Here is a 22,480-nt window from a genome sequence, read left to right as displayed (position 1 = left end):
GTTAATAATGTGGTTCTTGAATGCGTTTGAAGGGGATAGGAAAATGTAACTGCCAAAGCATACTCAGACTCTAGCATGAGTCTGATATAGAAAGACAAACCACTGCAGCATTTCTTAGCTGGGCCAAGTGAAAGAGAAATTCTGCTGCATTTTCATGTTCAGCATTTTGCTCAGGGTTTGGTTCTTTGATGAACTGTCAGTTTTGCCAACGTTTGCATAGTCAAGGCAGTATGTGCAATGGCACATACTAGACAAAACACAATTTCAGACACAGACCTGAGGGTTCCGCTGAATGCACATGCAACAAATAGTCCGGGGAGTCCTGGCATTGTGGAAAATATGTCCATAACAAAATAAGGCATCAGCTAGGAGAAAACACACACACCGAACAAGAGAGGATGTTAACTGGGACATTTTCTGGACTCTGCAGATGCAGTCGCTACTTCTGACCACATTGCAATACAAAAGTGAGGAGTTCAACAGAAATCCTCATTCAGCCACCTCAATTCTAACTGAATTCAAATGATAAACCAAAAAAATAAATTAAAAAAAAAGAGAGAAGCCTTTAAGTCATACTGAACCAATACAAAAGTGAGGTAGTATTTGACTATGGCATAAATTAAAAACCTAAAATTCATACATGACACAGGAAAAATTAACAGCATTGTCATATTGTAGAGCCTGGTTCAGCAAGGCACCTGCCAGGATGTAGGCATATGAACAGTCCCATTGACTTTGCACATGCATAAGTGCCTTCTTGAATCAGGGTCTAATGGTTATCTTTTCATTTACACCATTAATCTGATTCTATACCTGATCAGGTGCTGAAATGAAACCAGCAGTCCAAGGATCGCAGTTCTTAAAATGGGCATACATCACCAAGCCTGAAAAGACTGCACACACTAGGATTACCCAGAGTCCCACTAAATTAAGGTACAGTGCACTGAAAAGAGAGAGAGCGAGAGACACCTTTTTATGTCTAATTCAACACAAATATGGCAAGGTCATTACTGGCTACCCAAGTTGTTCTCCTACATTTCAGAAACGCCACTGAAAATAAATGATACCATCTCTTCATTTCTTGGCTTGTGTGAATGTTGATATTTTTGGGGAGCACCAATATTTTGAAAAAGTAAGGTATTCACTATATTTAAGGACAAATGTAAATGAGTGAAATGTTTTTGGTGCAGCTTCAAGAAGCAGATTTACAATGAACCACAATTCTGATGTTATAAGCCAAACTGACGAGAATCTCTCTATGGCCATCCTTACATATAAGCCTTTAAAAACTGATTTAATTTCTCAAGAGTTGTTGAAGTTATGCATTGAAGTCAGATGGGATATTATTTTGTACTGAATCTGGCCCATTTATAATTTCACCACATAAATGAATCTGTATTCCCCATCAGCAAATATTTGAGGTACACCTGGATGACAGCATTTCACTCTTGGGATTTTCTGTCTATAGTTTAGAAATGTTGTATTCCTGTGAGGTCTTACATAATCTGTATTGCATTTTGACATTGTCCTTCACTGACTTCCTAGCCATTGCCAAATCTAATTCAAAATTACACTCCTGAATTTCAAAACTCTCTAGGGATCCTGATACAAAAGACCTCTCTGACTTCTTAGCCATCTATCCTTCCCTCCTCCAGTCTTGGTCTCCCAAGACTCTTCACAGTCAGTGGTCACACTTTCACTTGGCCAGCCCCATCCCTCTGAACTCTCTCTCCACCTCCCACTGAGACACTGTGTTACCTTGTTTTTCCTTTTAATCATATCTTAAAACTTTATTTTCTTCCCAGCCCTTGAAGGAGCATTTTGAGATCACGTGTGTTAAGGAGACACAAAATGTATAAGAAAGTGGCAGTGAGTAACAACATAGACATGGTATTGTGTACAGCCCTGGATCCCCACCTGTGCTGTAATAGGTTTTCTGTCCCCAGGGTGAATTTGCATTGAATAACACTATGTTACTTTAAAGGAAAGTCTTCCCCCCCCCCACCCCCCCGCTCCCCTTCTTGTTGAACAGATGGGATTTTAGGTCTCTATAAAAATATGCTGTCTTGATTGTATTACCATGTGTGTCATAGATAGGGATGCGTGAACTAATTTTGGACAAAATAAGAATCAATCTGAATCTGTGGCTGTTGCCAGAACACAACCTAAATCTTTTTATGGCCTGAGAGAGGTTTGAATAAGTTTCCCTTCTCTCCCCTTTTTCTTATGAATGGTAATTGGTCTGAAAGCCTCTTCTGCTGAGTTCTGCTCCTGCTGCTACATGTAAATCTCGCATGTCCCAGGACTTGGTATTTGACACATGGGGTGTACTTTTGGAACCACTGCTCTAGAATGTGAGAGACCCTGGTGCTGCTGCTTCATTTAATTTCTCCTGAAGCAAGTTGTCCAGAGAGGACTATGGAACGTCCTCCAAATGGAATTCCCGTCATGGAAGGAGGATCCTGCAGCCTGCTGCCAAACATACTTCTCTCCTTCCACTGCTGGAAAAAAATCCATAAAGCAGATCTTTGAAGATAGGCATTTTATTTTAATCAGGGAGGGATTGTCACATGTAGAGCTGTGGGAGTAATTTGCAACAAGTAATTTATGTAATGAATTTAGGCTTTCTGATTGTGGAACGTCTAGAAGTAGATTGTGGTTTCTTTAAATGTCTTTGCTCAGAATTATTTGCAGAAGAAGAAGATCTGTTCAAAGTCCTTATTCTCTGGGTTGGGTTGATAAATATTTGAGAGATCTGAGCTGTGTTGTTCAGTTGTGACAGGCTAAGTAAGGTCACATGGTATTTGTTCTGTTCCGTACTGAATAAGTGTGTAGGCAGTTGTACAAATACCTGTTCATATGAATTTAACATTTAGCTTGAATGAATGACCATGGGTGTGATTTTGAAATTCACTTCCTACAAATTTTTGTCAGGAAAACCCAGTCTTTTACATCTTCACAGAAAATGAACATCAAAAATGACTATGATCAAAGTTAATTCATTTACAAAGTCAAACATTTGAGCAAAACTCTTTTTTTCATTATTTAACCAGCTCTAGGCACTTGGGAGTAAAGCAAGTTCATGAAGATATTTGAATCTTTTGATATGTTGCATGTCTTTTTCTGTACATACTAGTTCTGTTTTTAATGACAGTTTATTGAGATATTTATACATTAAAAAGGTTTTCCATTTTTTTCAAGAATACCGTAGATACCAATGGTCATGTACTTCTGTACCAGATATGGAGTGGTCACAGAGCTTCCTTTTGAGCAAGATACACACCATCTGTGTTCATCATTACATCCTCTAATGCTCTGCCAGGTATGGCTGAGATTTGTTTAAATATAAGGAATTTTTACACACACTGCCAGCTAATGGCTGAACTTGTAATATAATTTAGCATTCCATTACACCAGTGTGAACTTCTTAATAGGATACACAAACCCCACTTTTGCAGATTCACTTTGAGGCAGGTTTTCCAAAGTTTAAACTGTTTCTTACTCCATGAATTGTCCCAAAGAGCATCAGGACTACTCAATACAACTCTATGTGAATAAAGGTTTCAGAATCTCGCCCTTAGATGTTTAAATCTCTGTTAACTTGCCCATACCAGGCTCCCTGTGTATATTTGAAAAGTTATTAGAATAGTCCCGTAGAAGAAGAGTTAGAAATAAATTACGTCTGATTATGAGAATAGTTTAGGTTCATTCTTGATACTAGACAACTTACAGTTTAGCTTGCTTTTCTGATTTGCAGGAAATGCATCTCTGTATTGTGGACTGATTAACTCCATAGATTCCTAACCACGTAAAGGTTCCCCCAACTGTGATTGTCCAAAAGGTGTGTCGCCTTAAAGGATCTACATCAAAGCTACAAGACAGAGAGGAAAGTAATTCAGCTCCACTTGATTAAACCCAACATTCAGGCACAATAGAGATATGCCTGAACCAAAGGTCTAGTTTCCAACACCCCTGAGCTTTGAGGAATACCAAAAGATCTGAATCTGCAGTTAGGACACTTATCTAAATCAGATGTACGGAGTAGCTAATGCTCAGTCCAAATTCATCATTAAACAGCAAAGCTTTTGTGTGTTTACTCTGCTAAAAAGAATATCTAATCACTGTGTTATACCTCAGATATACTGAGACTTATAAGTGTGAGAAAGTTAGCCTTATATTTACTGGCCTTGCACCAGTCACTAGTTATAACAAGCACACAAGTAAGTGGTTGCCCCCCGCCTCCCCTCCGGAACAGACTAATGGTCCATCTCATTCGGTATCCTGTTCCCAGCAGGGGACAATGCCACATACATTCAGACATAAAAGCTCCATAATCCACCTAATTACTATAGTCATACTATCACCATATATTAGCCCAGGAAGATAAATGTCTTCCAGAGTTAAACTAGCAATTAGCTTATGCCTTAAGTTTCATCCCCCTTGTAATTTTATTTTAATAAATATAACTAAAGTTAATCTTATTTTTATTTGTACAACTCCCTTTCCGTTACAGCTCTGTTAATTTCTGATCCAAGAACGGCTGTTGATAAAATAGTACACTTAGTTTTTTTTATAACAGCACCATTGTCGCTGCTGCTCGTTTCTAAACAGCCGCCAATGGGAGGCCAATTCACCACAGCAGGCACCAGTCTTGTGGCAGCAGTATTAGCTACAGTGGCAAGTGTGTTTAAAATAATGTGGTATTTTTAAAGATGGGGAATGTTAAGATGTGTGAAAAGGGGGTGGGGAATATCCTAGAAAAAGGTCCATGGAGAGATAAACATAAGGGCTGCAATTCTGGTCCTTCTGAAGTCACTGGCAAAACTCCCATTGATTTCAGTGCAGCCAGGATTTTACCGAAACACATTAGGAAAGAAAGGAATGAGAGTTCTTTATGGAACTTATAGAACATCCCAAGAGCTGGATGACTTGACTAAGGCTTGAATACTTAAAGCAGTGGTTCTCAACCAGGAGCATGCGTACCCTTGGGGATATGCAGTGGTCTTCCAGGGGGTACGTCAACTCATCAAGATCATTGTTTCTCAACTTGGGGGTCACGATTCCCAAGGGGATCGCTGGATGGGTTTAGGGAGGTCACAAGTGCAGGACCAGCAAGCAGGGCAATTGCCTGTGGCCCTGCAAAGCTATTATATGCTTCAGCCCCAGGTGGCGGGGCTCGAGTTTCAGATGCCTAAAGAGGGGTACAGTAGTTGGGAAAGGCTGAGAACCACTGACTTAAAGCACGCTACCTCCTAAAGCATAGTCAATCTGCAATACTTTTATTGAGGAATAAGAACCACTCATTGTCACAGAAATTAACTCTTAATAATTATTAATGTTTAAATGCAGCTTAATGCCAGTAGGGTTTTATCTGAAATGTGAAAAAAACATAATGAGAATTACAGGCAGAGTTTATGTTGTGCTTACTCAAATACTGCTAGGCGCGATCCATTGTTGGCATTCTCCCAGATGTTGGTAGGTCCTCCATTCTGAACAGTTCCTTGAATCAGAACCGTTAAGAAACCAATCACCATGACAACCAGTTGAAATGTATCTGTCCAGACAACAGCTTTTAATCCTCCCTAAAACAATAAGAAGTTGTATATTTGCATTTTCTTGTTGTTGTTTGCATCACAGTAGAGCTTAGAATCCCCAAGTCAGCTCAGGGCCTTGTGTTAGGTGCTGTACATGTGGGGCCAGATTTTCAGTTAGACACAGTAGGCATGTGCCTAGGGTCACCAGTGTTCTGGTAGTGCCTTACCTCTCTAAAACTCTGTGCAACATGAAGGTCAGCTGTAGGCGGGAAGGGGGGCTGAAGAAGCTATGCCTAGGAGCGCGTAAGGTGTAAATCCTACCCTGTGTACTTGCACATAGTCAGAAACCGTTCCTGCCCTAAACGGTTTACATTCTACTTCTCGGACAAAGGATGTATTATTTTACAGATTGGGAACTGAAGTACAGAGAGATTAAGTGACTTGTTCAAGATCACACACACAAGTGTGTGGCAGAGTCAGGAACTGAACCCTAGACTCCCAGTACAGTGCCTTAACCACAGGACTATCTTTCCTCCCCTGTTTTGTGTTAAGATAGTAGAAAACTCCATGATGTGGAAACTGAAACTAAACTGGCAAATTTCCTTTTTTTTTAATAGTCATTTCATATTCTGGATATCATGGACTAGCATAATATTGGGGGAGGGGGTTTCATTTTCAGCAGTGGATGGGAATATTAATTTTTGAAAATTGTTATTGAAATAAAAATAATAATGGAAACGTTTCTATTAAATTGTGTAAATCCCTACACCAAAAAGTCCACATTTTAGGCCTCAGGTTATGGGCAATGGCCTTTTTAATTATTTTGAGTTTGGAAAGAAAATGATTAATCTTCTTAATTAGAGTGTATCCCTGATTTGTGTACAAATTGCATCCCTAATTAAAGAGATTGACTATCCGCTATGTAAAGTGGCTGCCAGCTCATGGCAGTAGCCATTTTAGGCTCTGCCTCTTGCCACCAACCCTCACTCCATCACCAATTCTTCCACCCACTAAAAGTTATATATCCCTCCTCCAGCCCCGGAGTCCCTCTGGCTTTGGCTTCATGCTTAATTGTCAAATGTTATCCTGGTAGTCCTGGTCCCAGACATCCCACCCACTGACTTTCCCCCAATGACTGATTCCCTTTCCTTACAAGCTCTCAGTATTCAGGCTCAGACAGAGACTAACATTTTCAAAAGTGCCCAAGTGGCTTAGGAGCTTAAGCTCCATTTTCAAAAATACATTAAGAATCAATGGGACTTAAGCGCCTAAATCGCATAAGTGTTACCCTTGATATCCACAGGAAGCTGGTGATCACTGTCTACTGCACAATGAATCCTCAAAGAGTAAGTGTATCTGCTCCCATACAAATCCTCATGGATGTTCTCATGATACTTTCACTCAAAATTGAAGCTCTTTATAAGGCCTGGGATCAGTGGGGTGTGTTCATCTCAGGTTCTATCCCTACACTTTTGCTGGAGTTATTCCAAGAATGAATTTGTCCCCTTACCATTTATAAATTATAGACTGAGAAACATAGTCAGGGAGATCATTATCTTCTTCCCAGAAGCTTTAGTATGGCAGGAAAGTTTATCACTTCCTTCTCTGAACTGAAAAGTCTTGGCCTTGGCGTTAAGCTATCTGATTTAAACCTTGAGAATTCAGAGTGTGGGATGAAGATATAAAACTGTTTGTTTATTCCCATAAAATGTACAAAAATAGATGTAATATTTGAAAGATTGTTAGCTTGCCAAATGTTTCTATGTTTACTAATGCAAACTTCAGTCATTCTAGCTATAATTAGAAACCCTGTTTCTATTACTTCTTATCTGAGTAGTGTTAGCCTTTATCATCTGTATTTAAACCTTTCTACTGTGTTAGTTACATACCAGAGTGCAGTAGAAAGTGCAGACAATTCCTGTTGCAAATACAGAACCCCAGAGATTAAATCCAGTCACTGTAAAACCAAAGAAAATCAAATTGGTAGTAAAACAACAGGTGCAGTTCATCAGAATAACTTGGATCCTTTTACTCCAGCAGGATAGGAGTAATTATTAACTTTAATATTGGTTTCCTATTAGGCGCTCCTCTACAAGATAAGGGTTTCTTGATTCTGATGCGTATTGTTTTGTATCATTGCTTTAATTTTGCTGCCTTCTTGCAAATTGTGATTAATTGCATTTCATTTGTGTGACAGTAATCATTAAGTTGAATAATGTTGTAAGGCCAAATCAAAACTATTTCTGTGAGATATGTGGAAGATCTTGCAGTTGATAGAATTAAATATGTAATTGTTCTAGAGCAATGATTTCTTAGTTCTCCTTTTGTCCAGATTTCATGAGTAATAAAATTTGCCTTGATGATTTTTTTTCCTTTGCAATTAATAATATCAACTAAAGTACCAAGTGCTTTAGAGACTCCAATGATTCAAAGAGGGAGAACAAAATTCTGCTGTCAGAGATGTATGCAGGACTCCCATTGATATAACTAGAACTGAAGTAATTCAAGTGAATTTAACATCAAAGCTGTAGGGCCCATAGTGAATTTAGGTAGGCTGAAACTCCCTGTTCGTAGTGAAGTAGAATAAAAATGCCAAATTGTTTCATTGCTCAGTGCACAAATTGCAATTCTGTGTAGAATGAAGCCTCACCTACAGGGGCAATCCAGGTCCCACTCATGCAGCTGAAGCAGTCCTAGGAACAGCATTAATTGGTTCCACCTTGCAGGGTATGAATTCGGGGGTAACTCATACCACATAAAACAGAGTCTAGTTCCACTGGGGAATGAGTTGGAGGGGACTGGGAGAAGCCAATATGGAGTCAAATGATGCACCACTGTATGGGTCCTCTGGCATTCCCCAACTCCTATCTGCTCTTTATGGACACATTGGGCTGAAGTAGCCTCTTATGGCACCACTCCATGGCCTGTGTGGGAGGATTCCTTTCCTTTCATGGAGATAGCCAATACGCAACACACTTAAACTGAGCGATGAATCCCTGATTTACAATAGTTTTAGCACAAAAAGTGAAGAACATAGTATTCAGTTGTAGCTACAGGGGAAACAGGGATTGGAGTTACACTGGAATTTGAAAGAGAGATGTTACAAAAAACTTTATAGGAACTTTATCATTATTCAGGACCCCGGTTTTAAATCTTCCCTGAAACATGCCATGATCAGCAGCATAGAGCCACTTAGAGCTATGCAAGGGCATTGGAGAATTGCCACCTGCTGTATCAGAGACACCACAATCTTACTCTTCAGCCTTCCTGCTGGGAGTTAGACAACTGAAATACTTCTAGATAGAGAGATCTCAGTTTTATCCCCTAGAGATCAGTGCGCCGTTGGAAGGGGAAGAAAGAATCAAAGTACACAGTACAGTGGTGGATCATCACCTTGTACTGAGCACTTTGCCAAGATATTGAGAAACTGTTCAGCACTCACCTCCTCAAGTTACTCTTTAGTATAAACTAAAATAGAGCAGGTAAATGACAGACTCCTGAGGGTGTACTGACACAAGAGGGGGTGGGCGAGCTAGCAAATGTAGAGCTACTAAAATGAAGGTACAGAACCTTTTATAAAGCATTTTGGTTTTAATCTCTCTGCTTCAGTTATCCTGCTTGTGTTGTGACATGGTTGATTGGTGTAGCCATGTGCTTTGGGCTGGAAACTCACCTTGGTTAAGAGCCAATGCCGGAGCATAAACCACTACTCCAGTATAAAGAATCTGAAGGAGAAAAAAGGTCATGAAGAATATACTTGGAAAAACAGCTGATTGGTTTCTGATTAGAGAGGAGCTCAAAGCTAACCATCAGATCCAAAGGCCCCCAAATATGGTGAAACGTGGATGAGGTTCTAAACTGTAAGGCTTTCTGTCCCTAATCTCTACAAAATCAAACTTCATTTTCTTTTTTAACTCTGTAGTTACGGATACATCAACAATATCTATCTAGCTGTTTTTGATACACCTATCAGTGTGGTGTTTAGGTGCCATGAAATATTAATCAGATAGAGAAAGTCATATCTGGGGATGTGAAATCATATCAACACAATGACACAGAAATAGCCTAGCCTACTCATGTTGAACCTGGGTGACTGTTAATATCTGACAGAGTCCACAGAACCCTTTCCGTAACTGGCTACTTTTTTGCTAACTGAACAATTCTAAGCACAAATAATGACACTGCGGAGGGAAAAGAAAAGAGAAGTAAAATACTGAACTGCATTGCTAAGGCTGCTAACATTAAATGAGTAGAATTTGTTTGGAAAACAGTCTCCTGAGAAGCAAACATGTATACCTTCCACGCATCTTTTCCTGTATGTTTAGTTAAAATAATTTGCTACTATGAATAGTTTTAAATCCGTTGATATAATTGTATCTCTACCTTGGCTCTCACACTGACTTGCTGTGTTGATCTTGGACAAATCACTAATTTCTCTTTGTCTGAGCTTCCCCATCTGTGATATGGGGATGTTACTATTTATTCACCTCCTTCATGGAGGCAGGGGGGAGAGGCTGTGGGGACTAGTGAGTCAATGTTTATAAGGTTGTTAGTAATATACAGCACTCTATAAATGATAAGTATTATTATTAAGGTATTATTCCCCTGAGTTGTTCTTTTTCCTCTGATTAGAGGTCAGCCTTCACAGAAACAGTATAGATTTGAAAAAATATTACAGCTTTACTGAAATTCTCCCCTACCCCTTGCACTGACTGATTTTACATAGGCTTTTTTTGGTTGGGAGTAAGCAAGGTTATTGGGTTGAAGTAGCTGCCACTTATTGCTCCTACTAAGCAACTGGAGGCAATGTATCCAATAGGCACAGATTACATGGCCTGCACTCCCAACAGCTTCCTCAGTGCATTCGTTTCGGAGCCATGTCTACAAGACACAGGAAATTCAATAGCCATGGTGTATTGGTTGTTTGGCCCACCATCCCTGCACAGTTTCTCTGTACTGCCCACAGTGTGCAGAGAACCTTGCACCTTGGTGAATTTCACCCTTCGCTGGTAATTCAGTGACATTCAGGGACTGTGTTTTGATGCTTGCTTTTGAAAACCTAAATAAATTCATTGTAAGTGCCTTAGTTTCATTTCCTCATCTGCCTGTTGGATTACTAAAAAGTGGGAAGGCATCTTAAAGAGGTTAATTTAGTTTTGTAAAAAGTACTTAACTAATCCTCAATCCTATAACAGAGGCACTGTTCTAAATATAGCCGAGAATCCTAGAGTGTACCTTCGGAGAGAAAATACCAGATGGCAAGCTGCTCAGCTGCAATTATGGTCTTTGTCCTCCTTCATAGCCACAGCTGTATTGTATATGCATTGGTTTGTATTCATGTGATGCACATATGGTTGTGGATGATTTAAAATCCTGAATATGTACATGCACTGGGTCATCTTGTTAAAGAAAAAAAAATCACCTTTAGCCTTCTTCCCGAATGAGCTGAGACAACTACCAGAGGGATTCTCAGGTGGCTATTTAAGCCAGATGAATTGCCACTTTGTGCAATCAGAGTGGTTCAAAGGGGTCAGAGCATGATCCAGAATCTACCTACTTATCTCAACCAAATCACACCAATTATCTTTTGGAAAATTTAGTTTGAGTGATTGTTTTTATGAGCTTGTGTTACAAATCTTTCAAAGAAAAATAAAGGTGGCCACCCAAAAAACTTCAGAGATCAAAAATAGTCTTTTAAAACAACCACTTCTCTACAGGGCCAGCTCCAAGCAGGTGTCTGGGGTGGCATTCAGAATGGGGTGGCAGTCCGTGACCCGCAGCGGCAATTCGGCGGCAGCTCTTGGGCTGGCAAAATTGGTAGAGCCGCCCCTGCTTCTCTAACTGCCAAACAGCAGAATCAAGTTTGTCTGCTGGAAATGTGCAGAAGGGATGATTGCTGTAACAAAAGGGGCCATGTGCTAGAAATGCACCTCCTTTGGCTACATAGAGATGTGGTGTTAAGTTGATCACAAAGGTGATTTAAGTCTGTTTTACTGACTACACAAAGAAGTGGACTTGAAAGTGACTTAGTGTCCTTTGAGAGAAAGTAGACGGGGAAAAAAACCCTCTTGAGATTGGAGCAAGAATGGCTGAACCATGTGGGTGCACAATTGTGTCCAGCGGGAGGTCAAAGTGATGGCTGGGGGCAGCAGCCATAAAGAATTTTATTTTTAAACAGGAAGGAGCTGGAAGGGTGAAATCAGTGGGGTGCTCAAGGTGAAGAGATAGGAGTGTCTGGGTGAGGGTGGGTATTGGCAGGAGCTTGCTGGAGGGGAGATTCCAGGCCAGAATTTAAATAAACTGGTGCCTTCAAGGGATCTTCACAACTGCTCTACAACTGTCAGGCCAGTGCTGTGTGAGAGGGAGGAACAAGCAATCAGATAAAAAGTTTTAATGATAGAATGTGTTCAGTTAGCTAAGCAACTACGCCGTTGGACTACAGAGGACCTCATGTTCTTCTGGTGAAAGGGGTCATGTGGCTTCATAGTTCCTCAGAGCAAAGGATTGGGTGCCAGGAGACATCTAGAGTCCAATCCCAGATGAGCCTCTCTAATTCACTACAGTATCTCAGGAGGGTTGCCAATCCTCCAGGATTGTCCTGGAGTCTCCAGGCAGTAAAAATGAATCTTTAATTAAAGATTGCCATGTGATGAAACCTCCAGGAATACGTCCAACCAAAATTAGCACCCCTATACCTCAGGGAACTCACTCACCCTCTCTGAGCCTTAGTCTATAAGCCCACTGGAAAATAAAGAAAACAAAACAAAACAAAACAGGACCTCACTGCAAACAGATGCTTCATCTGAGCTGAGCTTTTCTAGGTAAATATATTACAGAAAACCCGGTTATGCACACAAAGGCATTTCTTACCGTCTGCACTATGTAGATCAGTGTTGCAGCAAAGCGAACAGACTTGTTAAATCTTAACTCCAAATACTGGGGGAAATGAAAAGTACAATTAGTGAAAAGCATCTGTGACATTTGGGCCAGATTATGATACAGTTATTAGCACTGAATAGCACTTTACTCCACAAGTAGTCCCATTGACTTTACTAACACTGCTATCATCACTAATGAACAGGATAGCATGATCTTTGCAGCCATAGAAAATTACATTTTAAGAAGCTTTCTAATTAATCTAAAGTATCTAAGTATCATAATCATAAGTATCTAAAATAATGTGTTGGGTGGAACTGAACTATCCATTACCTGATAGTACCTGTTATGTTGGGAGTCCTTGGAAAAATCCAGAGGCAAATCAGAAAAGGAAAAACTGCTTTATTTTGATTCTTCATCCAGCTACATGGGGGGGGGGGAAGTTGGGGACATCTGCAAGCTAACTAGGAAAAACTGGATTGGGTTCTATAGAAATCTACTCACTCGAATCATCAGGATAAACTCCAACTGATTAAGGATACCGCTGCCCTTAGCAATTTCTGAGTACCCATCCATACTTTCCTGAGGATTACATACCATATAGAATGCTCCCCAGCACACATTATTTACAGAAGATTCCGAGGACTTTCTGTCCTTTAGAAATCTTAATGCAGAGATACTTGAGTAGCTTCTCTGTTACTCTTAAGCTTGTCATCTTTATTTGCATTCATTGGGACAAACTCTTCTCTCAGTTACACTGAAGTGATCCCAAGGATTGCAATTGAATTGCAATGATGAAATGGGGAGGAAAATTTGACTCTGATCTTTTATTATCCCAATATATTTGGGAAAGTGCCCTTGTTTACTTTGCTTCTGGTGACCGGGACAGATTTCCCATCTGAACTTTTCCTAACCTAGCCATGAAACGTTTCAAAATGCCTATGCATAGTTTTTCAGATGGAATTTTTCCCTTGTTTTTAAACCTCTGTGGCTGTGTACAAACATTCCCATTACTTTGGTTTGATTTAGTAGCCCATGAGGCTTTTTTTCACCCATTCCTTAGGTAACTGAATCTTTCTGTAGTAAAGAACAGGACCATGTCCCATGACCTCTATTAAGTCAGTTGACTATTGAATACCTTACTTGTCCAAAATTTGTCCCCAATGACATCCAGATAATTGAGGTTGTGCACTGTGCTCTCAGTAATAACACCACAGTGACAATTGATTTTCACAGCTGCTGAGCAATCATACCAGGAATTCGTTTCTTTCAGGGAGGCATGCCTGGCAAAAATTTCAGAAACAGCTGGGAAATTGCACAGGGAGCAAAAAACTGGTGTTATCCAACTCCCTCAGATACATCTACAAGTCCTTTAATGTTTCCTGACCTAATCACTGGAGATGTGCCCAGATCCATCCCCCTCAACCTGCAAATTTTGGTAGTGGTCAAAATCTGAACCCAGATCCATACTCGGTAAATGCCCCTAGATTCACAAGGACTGAGCCAAAATCCCAGATCAGACAACCCTGAATTTAGTAGTTTGGGGGGTCAGAAATGGAATTTAGTGGTTTGAGCCCCTCTTTAATACCGACTCATGAATAGCATTTTCTTTCCTGTTTATGGAGACTAAGACGATGTCTACAGTATAGCTGGGAGTGAGATTTGCAGCTTATTAGATGTACCCATGCTAGCTTTGATCTAGCCAGCTCACCAAAAATAGCAGTGCTGACACTGTGGTTCAGGTTTCAGGGCAGCCTGCACCAGTGGGCCTGAGCCTCTCCCCACGTCACCGGCTATCTACTTGCTTGTGCAGCCAGTGCTAAAGTACACACCATGGTGTCCTCACTGATGTTTTTAGTGAGCTAGCTAGGGTAGAGATAGCACAAGTACATCTACGTGAGCTGCAAAGCATACCCTGACTGCAGTGTAGACGTAGCCTAACCACATTTGTACTGCTCTCCTCACGCAATATCTTTCTTATTTGCATTTACCGACTTTAACCTACTTTTGTACTACTGTATTAAGCAAGGTGGTGAGCTCCCTAGTCTGCCTGGTACAATGGGCTCTTAATCCTGGATTGGTACCCTAAACATAACTGCAATGCAAATAAATAATTATTATTATAATGCTATTCAATGCCAAAGTATAAATAAATACCCTGTGGTTTTGAACTATTCCAAAAGACAGGTTTTACCATAGAATTGGGTTAGAAATGTCTGTATACATAATAGACTGGTTAGTGTCAATTTTACTTACCTCGTAAGTGCTTGTAATCCCAGATCTGTAGAACACAGGTAGGAAAAGTTCAGAAGTAAAGATGATGACAAACGTATATGAAATAAAGAAAATAATGAAGGGCGCTCCATAGCGATATACCTCTGCAGGTGTTCCCAGAACAGTGACTGCAGACATGAAACTAGCTGTAAGGGACAATGCCACTGGTCCGCATGTCATCTGCTTTCCACCTACTAAAAATTGCTTTGAAGTTACATTTTTCCTCTCTTTAATTGCAAAAAAAACGCCAATGCCAGAAGAAATTAGAAAGAGTGCAGCAAAAACAACATAGTCCCACGCCACAAAGTTTTTAATGTCGGGAGCTATGAACTTGGACATAGTGCTGGCTGGATAATTCTCCGATATCTAGGTGGTTTTTTTTGTTTTGTTTTTCTAAATCGGATTCACAGAAGCAATTAGCTCCTTCCTAAAAAGAGAGATGTTTCCAAAGCTTATCAGTGCTAAAAATTAAAAAAGCAGGAAAAGTATGATCCAAAGTCCAGCTATGAGCTTTTGATCCAGTTCATTCAAAAGTATTACAAAACAAATTGGTTTAGATAGAGTTTTAAAGGAACTATGTACATTTGTACCCTGGCCCTATCAAGGTTCTTGTCAGTCTACTAATCAAGTATGTACCAAGGAAGCATTCAGGCTCTCTGAGAAATAAATAACTAATGGAAACAAGATAAAAAGAGTGTGAATCTATCTGTCAAGTTTTTATTTAAGGTTAAACATTACTCAGACACATTGACTAGATACAGATTTTTACTGCTCAGAGGTTTTTAAATAAAATGAGGGCAGTAAAAAATCATTTAAGGGGGGAAAAAGGAAGGAGGATGTCTGGGAACATATAAGTGCACTGAGTGGTACATGGGCTCTATTTTCAAAAAGCTGCTTCTGAGACATGGCTAAAATCTGCCCTTGTGCACTAAAGGGAGAGAACAGAGTTATTCTTAGGCAAATAGGAGATTTTAAAGTGTGTTCTCTTATGGAGACTTCAGAAGTTGTTCTATAGCTGGCCTGTGCCATTAGAGATGTGGCCTTCTATATTCATGTGTATTTATCACATTCAGCCCCAGCGAGCTGGTTTCAGTTCCCAGGTTCAAGAATTGGAGCTCTTGGCTTTGTGTTTTTAATGTTGGGAGCTACAAACTTGGACATGGTGCTGGCTGGCTTACAGTGTGCATACAGTGACTTCTTTTCCATAGGCAAACTGGTAACATTTTCTTAAGGAATAGTGTTTAGAACAAGAAATCAAAGCAAATTAATCTGAGCAGAAAAAGAATAAGAAGAAAATATCTCCAGCACAAAGTTCCATCCATTCAAGTGACTGCCCCGCAACCCCAAAGTGCAGAGCCCAAACCTCTCAAAGAGAGTCTCCCACCTCTGCCTCCCAGGCAGAAATCCTTATAGCCCTTTCCCTGAACATCTGTGGCCTGAGGACTTTGATGCGGAGCTGGAATTATGGTAATGTCTCTGGTCTGTGTCACAACATCTTATTTATAGAGATAAGTCTGAATCTCAAAACTTCCTCAAAGTTCAAGGAAGATCAGATCTAGGGTTCCAGCTCTAGTGCAAATATGTTTGAAAATAATAAAATTCAAGGAGGTTGCCTCTTGGGTCAGTGTAATTTATTTTATCTATAAATACCAGACACATGAACCCTGCGTAAGGCACCATCCCTTATTAGGCAAGCTCCACTGTTAAAAGACCTCCCCCTCACCAAGAGAATTTCAGTTCATATTTTACAGGTGGGAATTGACACCCTTTAAAGAGACGCTGGTCACGCCTGCTTCACATGCAAGTCACTATCAGAGCTACATGAGAGTTAGAACCAAAATTCCATCAGAATAGTCAAGGACAAGACATTTTGCATCTTGAAAGGGTGCTGGCAATGTCTTGATTAATCAAATGGTACAAATTATGCCTCCTTTTAAAAGTATGTTACATATTCTTATCACGTGGTATTAGATTCAATATTGCTATAATGTGCGTTGATCGATCTTTACAAGAGGCAGACAATGGCTGGTTATACCCAAAGAGAGTCATTTACAAACGGATACACAGCTTATTTTGTCTTTAGCCACAACACTGAAGCATGGATGGAGTGCACACTATAGCATCCCAGGAATATTCCTGGGAAGTATTGTGATTTGGCGATTCAAATCTCAATGACAGTGCTTCCCCCTGCTTCTTTCTTGCTTTGGGTGATGAGTAGGGGGCTATACCAGCAATGAACTACAATATTCCTCCTGATAGCTCAGCTACACTTGACAGCAGATAGGAGTATGTAGTTGAAGCCAGTACTCATCCTATTCCCATCCATCTGCTATGAAGGACACATGAAAAATGGATGTCAGTGGCCTCTTACTGCTATGTGCCTGGGCTCAAAGTTCAAATAATTCCCATAGGGGCATAAGAGTGGATCATACTCACTCTGAGTTTTGCCTTTGACTTCAGTGGGGTCAAGATTTCATCTCAAATGCCTATCTGTTGCAATGTGCTCACCAATGGTGCTATAGAAATAATAATGAGAAGGTCTGAAATGCCCACTCACCAAAGTTTCTAAGGCAAAATACAATGTGAGTTTAATATTTCTCTTTAGTATGGTACTACATATCTTCAAATGACTCCCAGTCAAATGAAGTTTAATTTTCCACTTCCTTGCCAGTTCTTTAGCTGTTCTTGTAGCATAAAACTGTAAGAACATTTAAAATGTTTTTATGCATATGGCAGTATTAATGTTAAACCTGCACAGTAGGATTAACAATTGATAGATGTCTGTGACAGTGGTAAATTCCATGCTATTACAACAGTGAGGTCCTGAGGTCAAATACCAACTGGGGTGTGCAAGAAAATATTAACTTAACACAACATGGAAAAATATACTCTATTCTTTGATAGTTAACATGGGAAAACAAATCATTGGTGAATTGAATACACTTCTCTAGAGGGTCCATTCTCCCTTCGATATGTATTCATTGGGATTAATTAAAGCAAAGTGGATTTCAACCAATGGTGACAAGTAAAACTACTTGTCTGCTCATGTGTGTTCTGTATAAAATAGTTTGATAATAATTCCAGGTCTTTTCCACCTGACACCAACAACAGAATCAACATTGATATAATGTAAGATTTAGCCCAGTGTGAAGTCTTTTTTTATGAATGGGCCTAAATAGGACATGTGCATATTTCTTTTCAGATGAGAATGCACAACTCTGAAAAAGCAGAACTCAAAAGCAGGGACTCAAAAGCAGAATGGAACAATACACTGAAAAGAGGGTTAGTAGTATATATGCCAGTAACTTCTACCAATATTTTCATAACACCTAAATAACTTCATTCTAAATTAGTGATTCTTAGTTCAGCTTACTCAACCAAACCCTCACATGCCAAGGTAAAATATCTCAGAAATGTGGCTTCTGGTAAGCAAATGTTCCTTCCTAATCTTTCTTAATCCTTCAGAGAGGTTGAAAACGAAAACATCCTGCTTTTGTAATGAGCAATCTCTCTCATGTGGAAATACGCGGAGTCATCTGCTTCCACAACTCAAAGGTACAGGAAACAAAATAGGATTTTTTTAATTATGAAAACTCCAGTGAAATTAAGATTGCAATTTGTGATTGGCAAATCTCCAAACATTTGAGGTTTCACCCTTGGTTAGTATGGGTGAACATCCCAGAGTCTGAATGTGGGGTCAGTAATTGATCTAGAAATCAGAAGAGAAACTTCCAGCCCTTCCACCTATGACCACGTGCATCCTGGGTGAAATTTACCCCCTCTACAGTGGGCCTATAAAAGGCCTCTGCTGAACAAAATGTTCCATTTTGGTATCTTAAACGTGTGCTTGCGATGCTTTGATCGATCAAGTGGTACAAATTATGCCTCCTATTTAAAATGTTAAATATTCTTGGCATTTGTAATTCTCTTATGAAGCCTTAAAGTGGTACATAGGCCTGTCTAAACATTCTGCAAAGAGGTGAATTTCTATTTACGAGAACAATTTTTCTTGTGATGATTTGTTTTTTCCTGCCAAAGCTGAAAACCAGTATTATATTAAAAAAAAAAACATTTCCGAACTTTGCTTTTAGTTTGTTCTTAGAAATGCTCAATGGTTTGTAGGGGACGGAAGGGGCTGTTCTAATAGTTTCTGAACCAGTATGTGCATCCTGTAGGACATGGTAGTCATTTTAAGCTTTTAAGAATATAAACTCTCCAGTGAAGGGGCTGTCTCTTGCTATGAGTTTGCAGGGGTAGTACAATGTAGCTCTGATCTTGGTTGGAACTTCTAGGCACTACTGTAATATAAATAATACACGTATTTGAATTCTAGTTGCTGTCAGTTGAATAAAGTTACATTAGACCATATATGTTATAGTGCAATTGTAGAACTGGATTCAGGAGGCTGTTTCCACTGACTTGCGTATCACTGTGAGCTCTCAGCATTGGAATACAAGGAGAAATGATTATCTTGGCTGTGTGATCCGCTAACGTATTCTAAAATTTCAGTGTATGGTAACTGTAGTTTCTATTCCATGTGACTTGTGGGAAGAGAACCAGAAGATATAGATAATGTGGAGGACTTATACTGACCTTTTCTGCTGAAGTACAGTATTTTTCCTCATCAGGAGGGATAAGAACAGTCATTATACTACAAAACTACAGGGTGGAGAGGGGGGGGAGAGATTTAGAAAGGAAGTTATTTTTTCAATATGGTGGAATAATGCTTCTCTGCAAAAGAATATTCTTCCCTTCCTCCCTGCCACATCTCTTAAGTCAACTTTTTATTTATTTGAAGAATATCCACAATCACTTGCACAAGTGCTTGGCAATTTAACTTGCAGCCATTTAGTCCATGAGAGCTCATTCCATGTGCTATGACATCCCAGGACTCCCAAGCAATGCTCTAGAGAAGAATGGGAGAGAGCAGAATAGCCAAACTTGTGCTTCTGAACCAGTCTTCGACTCTGTAGGTGCAAACATATGATGGGCCAGATACCTGCTACACAAAGAGCAGAGCAGCAGAGTGTACAATGCTATTCAATCAGAGCCATAGCATTTTTTACACACTTGCACTGGTATAGACAGCTACACAAGCTGCAGGACAATGGAGAATCTGGGCCGATGAACATAAAGTTTGTGCACTTTAGCATTCAGGGACATCCAGTTTAAGTGAGAATAGAAACACCATTTCCAAGCCTGGGGCCATATCATAAAACTAGAGAGAAGAGGATGGAGCCCAGCCAACTCTGTGAGGCAGAATGTCATTCTTGTAGGAGATGGGTTTGACAGGTCATGCAGGAAGGTGTGAGTGAGCACATCCTCCAAACCCTCAGATCTCAATGAGCTGCAGGGAAAGGAAGCACTAACTCCACAAAGGTACTGACTCTGCAGTGCTGCCCTGGCCCCCTCACTTGGTGTGCAGTACCTCTTTCCATGGAGGTCAGGCAATAATACTGTTACATATCCGCGGGGTTCTAAAGGGAACATGCCAGCATCTCATCCTATGAGTTGATAAGGAATGGTTTCTGCAAGCTCTCAGGGCTCCACTTACCCTCTTTCATGTGTCACTCCTTCCTTAGTAGCTTGAATACATAGAGTTTGAGAGTCTGCTACCACTATCAGTAAACCGGGTTATTCCTTTAGCCCACGAGGCAGAGTTCTCTCTTGCAATGCAGGTCCGGGTTTCATACCCTGTTGATGACCTGTTTTTGAGTGGGAAAGATTATTATCTGTGATCCCTGCAATAATTTTGTCCCCTAAGCCCAAGTATATGGATCAGACCCCTGGTATGTAAGTGTTTTATATCTCTCTTGATTCATAGGAAATTCACTGAATGGTGATACAATTAACATTAATTATTCTGTTAGGAGAGTTTAGCTGTCCATGTTCTGTGCACCTGTAAGGAAAATCCTCCAGCCTTAAACACAACTGTGTCATGAGCTCACATGCAAGTACCTAAGCTTGTACTTGAATCAGAAAATCACACTTGTGGGTTTTTTTCCATCTTCTAGTAAATTAACAGCTTTCAGTCCTTCAGAATTGTCTTGCATCTCTCATAGTAAATTTCTCAGTGTGAACCTGTTCTATCCTTGTGTCAATACATAACCAACATCTTGGGCCATTATGGACAGATAAACTTACAGTGCTACAATCTTCTTGAGTTGCAAAGTGCAAATGCTGCCCATTTAGGACTCCAACATTACTTAATCAATAATGATCAACAACAATTAAATGTTCATGTAAGGGAAAATATACACAGAATTCCAAACAACTACAGTAGTTGTGTTTTCTTTTCATATTCAACTCATGAGATCAGGTATCTTCAAAAAATTCTCTTTTATCACTAGGTCAGCAGCACGCATTACCTTAGGTTGTTATAAATGTTTTACAGATGACAGCTATTCATAAAAATAGAACATCTGCCATTAATTATTCAGTTCCTTTGTTTGCAATTGTATCTTCTTTCTAAGAGGGTACAAATATTTGCTGCTTTAATCAATTTCAGTGAGATGACTAAAGTATCTAACATTTTTTATATCCTTTGTAAATTACCAGTACCTTATGTAGGGTACCTTATGTAGGGTAAGTAACAAAGTGTCTTTTTATTCTTGCATGTCTTGTATCAAACAATCCTGTCTGTCTATATCCCCTCATGTAGGCCTGGGTTCCCTCCTATCTAGCCAGGATCTCTCTCTCATTTAGCAAGGTGGTCATGTCCCTCTTGGGTTTCAGAAATTCCAGATTGAGACCCCCTACCCTAAGCATTATAGGGACCGCATCTGCTCTGTAGGCCTAATCTCACAATGCTCAATGCAGTGTCAAATGAGCTCTGGCTGTGTAAGTAATAAGGAAGCCTCCTATATAGTAGTTTTTGTTTAGGGGTTACTTTTGTCAAAGCAGCATGTGGGATTTAAATTGCCTGATGTTCCCAGTATAGCCAGTTGGAATTATACAACTGAAACTCTGCACAATACTTTTGCAACACTTTAAAATTTACCCTAGGTCATGGTACTGATTAAAGTAATTTACCCGGGATGTTTCTGTAACAAGCAGCAATGTTCATTTCTTAAAAAGAAAAGGAGTACTTGTGGCACCTTAGTTCCACAAATGAAATGTTCATTTCTTAGTTAGCATATCAGTAGTTTTGATATATATTCAATTATTTAGCCATTTTAAAAAATCCCATTGCATTTTGGAGGAGATGTACGAAGAATGTTAATTTGAAACAATTTTAATCTTTGCCAAGGTAGATGCTTGGTTTCTAGCAACTGAAAGGCTGTTTAAGATTGTTACATGAAAGATGGTATTGACTTTTGAATGATCACTGATGGATGATCATTTTACTGTGTGTTGGTTATTTCATGAGATGACAGCTGTGTGAATAGTGAGCTATAATTCATAAAGGGAAAGTTTATAACATTTTCTGAATATTGGGTACAAGAGGTGAACAAATCTCAAGTCATAATTTAATTTCTGGTACCTGCCACCATTCTAATTTCACTGGCAGAGATTTTTTCACAAGCTCTGGCATTTTCTGCAGCATGTTTTCCAATGTCTCATTTAAATGCATTGCTTGTTAATGATACCAGCTTGACAGTCCTCCATATACAGAAAAGCTGCAGCATGGGCAATTCTAATGCAAGCATCCTCATCCCACCAAAGTACCTAATCATAATCTAGAGAGATTATTTCTAGCAGGTAGTAGAAGGTAGTTCATTCTCCTGGCCCGTTCAATTCCTGCTCTCTGTAAAAAGGGACAAGTGACAATTAGGAAGAATAGTGATGGTGTTTTT

General features: G+C 39.7%; 1 protein-coding gene across 1 annotated transcript in view; it reads right to left on the bottom strand.

Annotated features, from left to right (window-relative positions):
• The window catches only part of SLC5A12 (solute carrier family 5 member 12), a 28,981-nt gene extending 13,655 nt beyond the window's left edge, over positions 1–15,326 (bottom strand). Inside the window, exons 1-8 of the mRNA XM_084632576.1 lie at positions 14,667–15,326; positions 12,405–12,470; positions 9,208–9,259; positions 7,424–7,491; positions 5,428–5,582; positions 3,731–3,871; positions 814–943; positions 277–365 (exon numbers count right to left, since the gene is read on the bottom strand). Coding sequence (XP_084488702.1) covers positions 277–365; positions 814–943; positions 3,731–3,871; positions 5,428–5,582; positions 7,424–7,491; positions 9,208–9,259; positions 12,405–12,470; positions 14,667–15,023 — 1,058 coding nt within the window. The 5' untranslated portion in view covers positions 15,024–15,326. The remainder of the gene's footprint in view (positions 1–276; positions 366–813; positions 944–3,730; positions 3,872–5,427; positions 5,583–7,423; positions 7,492–9,207; positions 9,260–12,404; positions 12,471–14,666) is intronic.
• Between the last annotated feature and the right edge of the window lie 7,154 nt (positions 15,327–22,480).

This window comes from Lepidochelys olivacea (genome assembly GCF_965140295.1).
Source record: "Lepidochelys olivacea isolate rLepOli2 genome assembly, chromosome: 6".
Taxonomy (NCBI): domain Eukaryota; kingdom Metazoa; phylum Chordata; order Testudines; family Cheloniidae; genus Lepidochelys; species Lepidochelys olivacea.
Note: the sequence above shows the minus strand (reverse complement) of the source record. Positions and strands in the feature narration are given on the sequence as shown.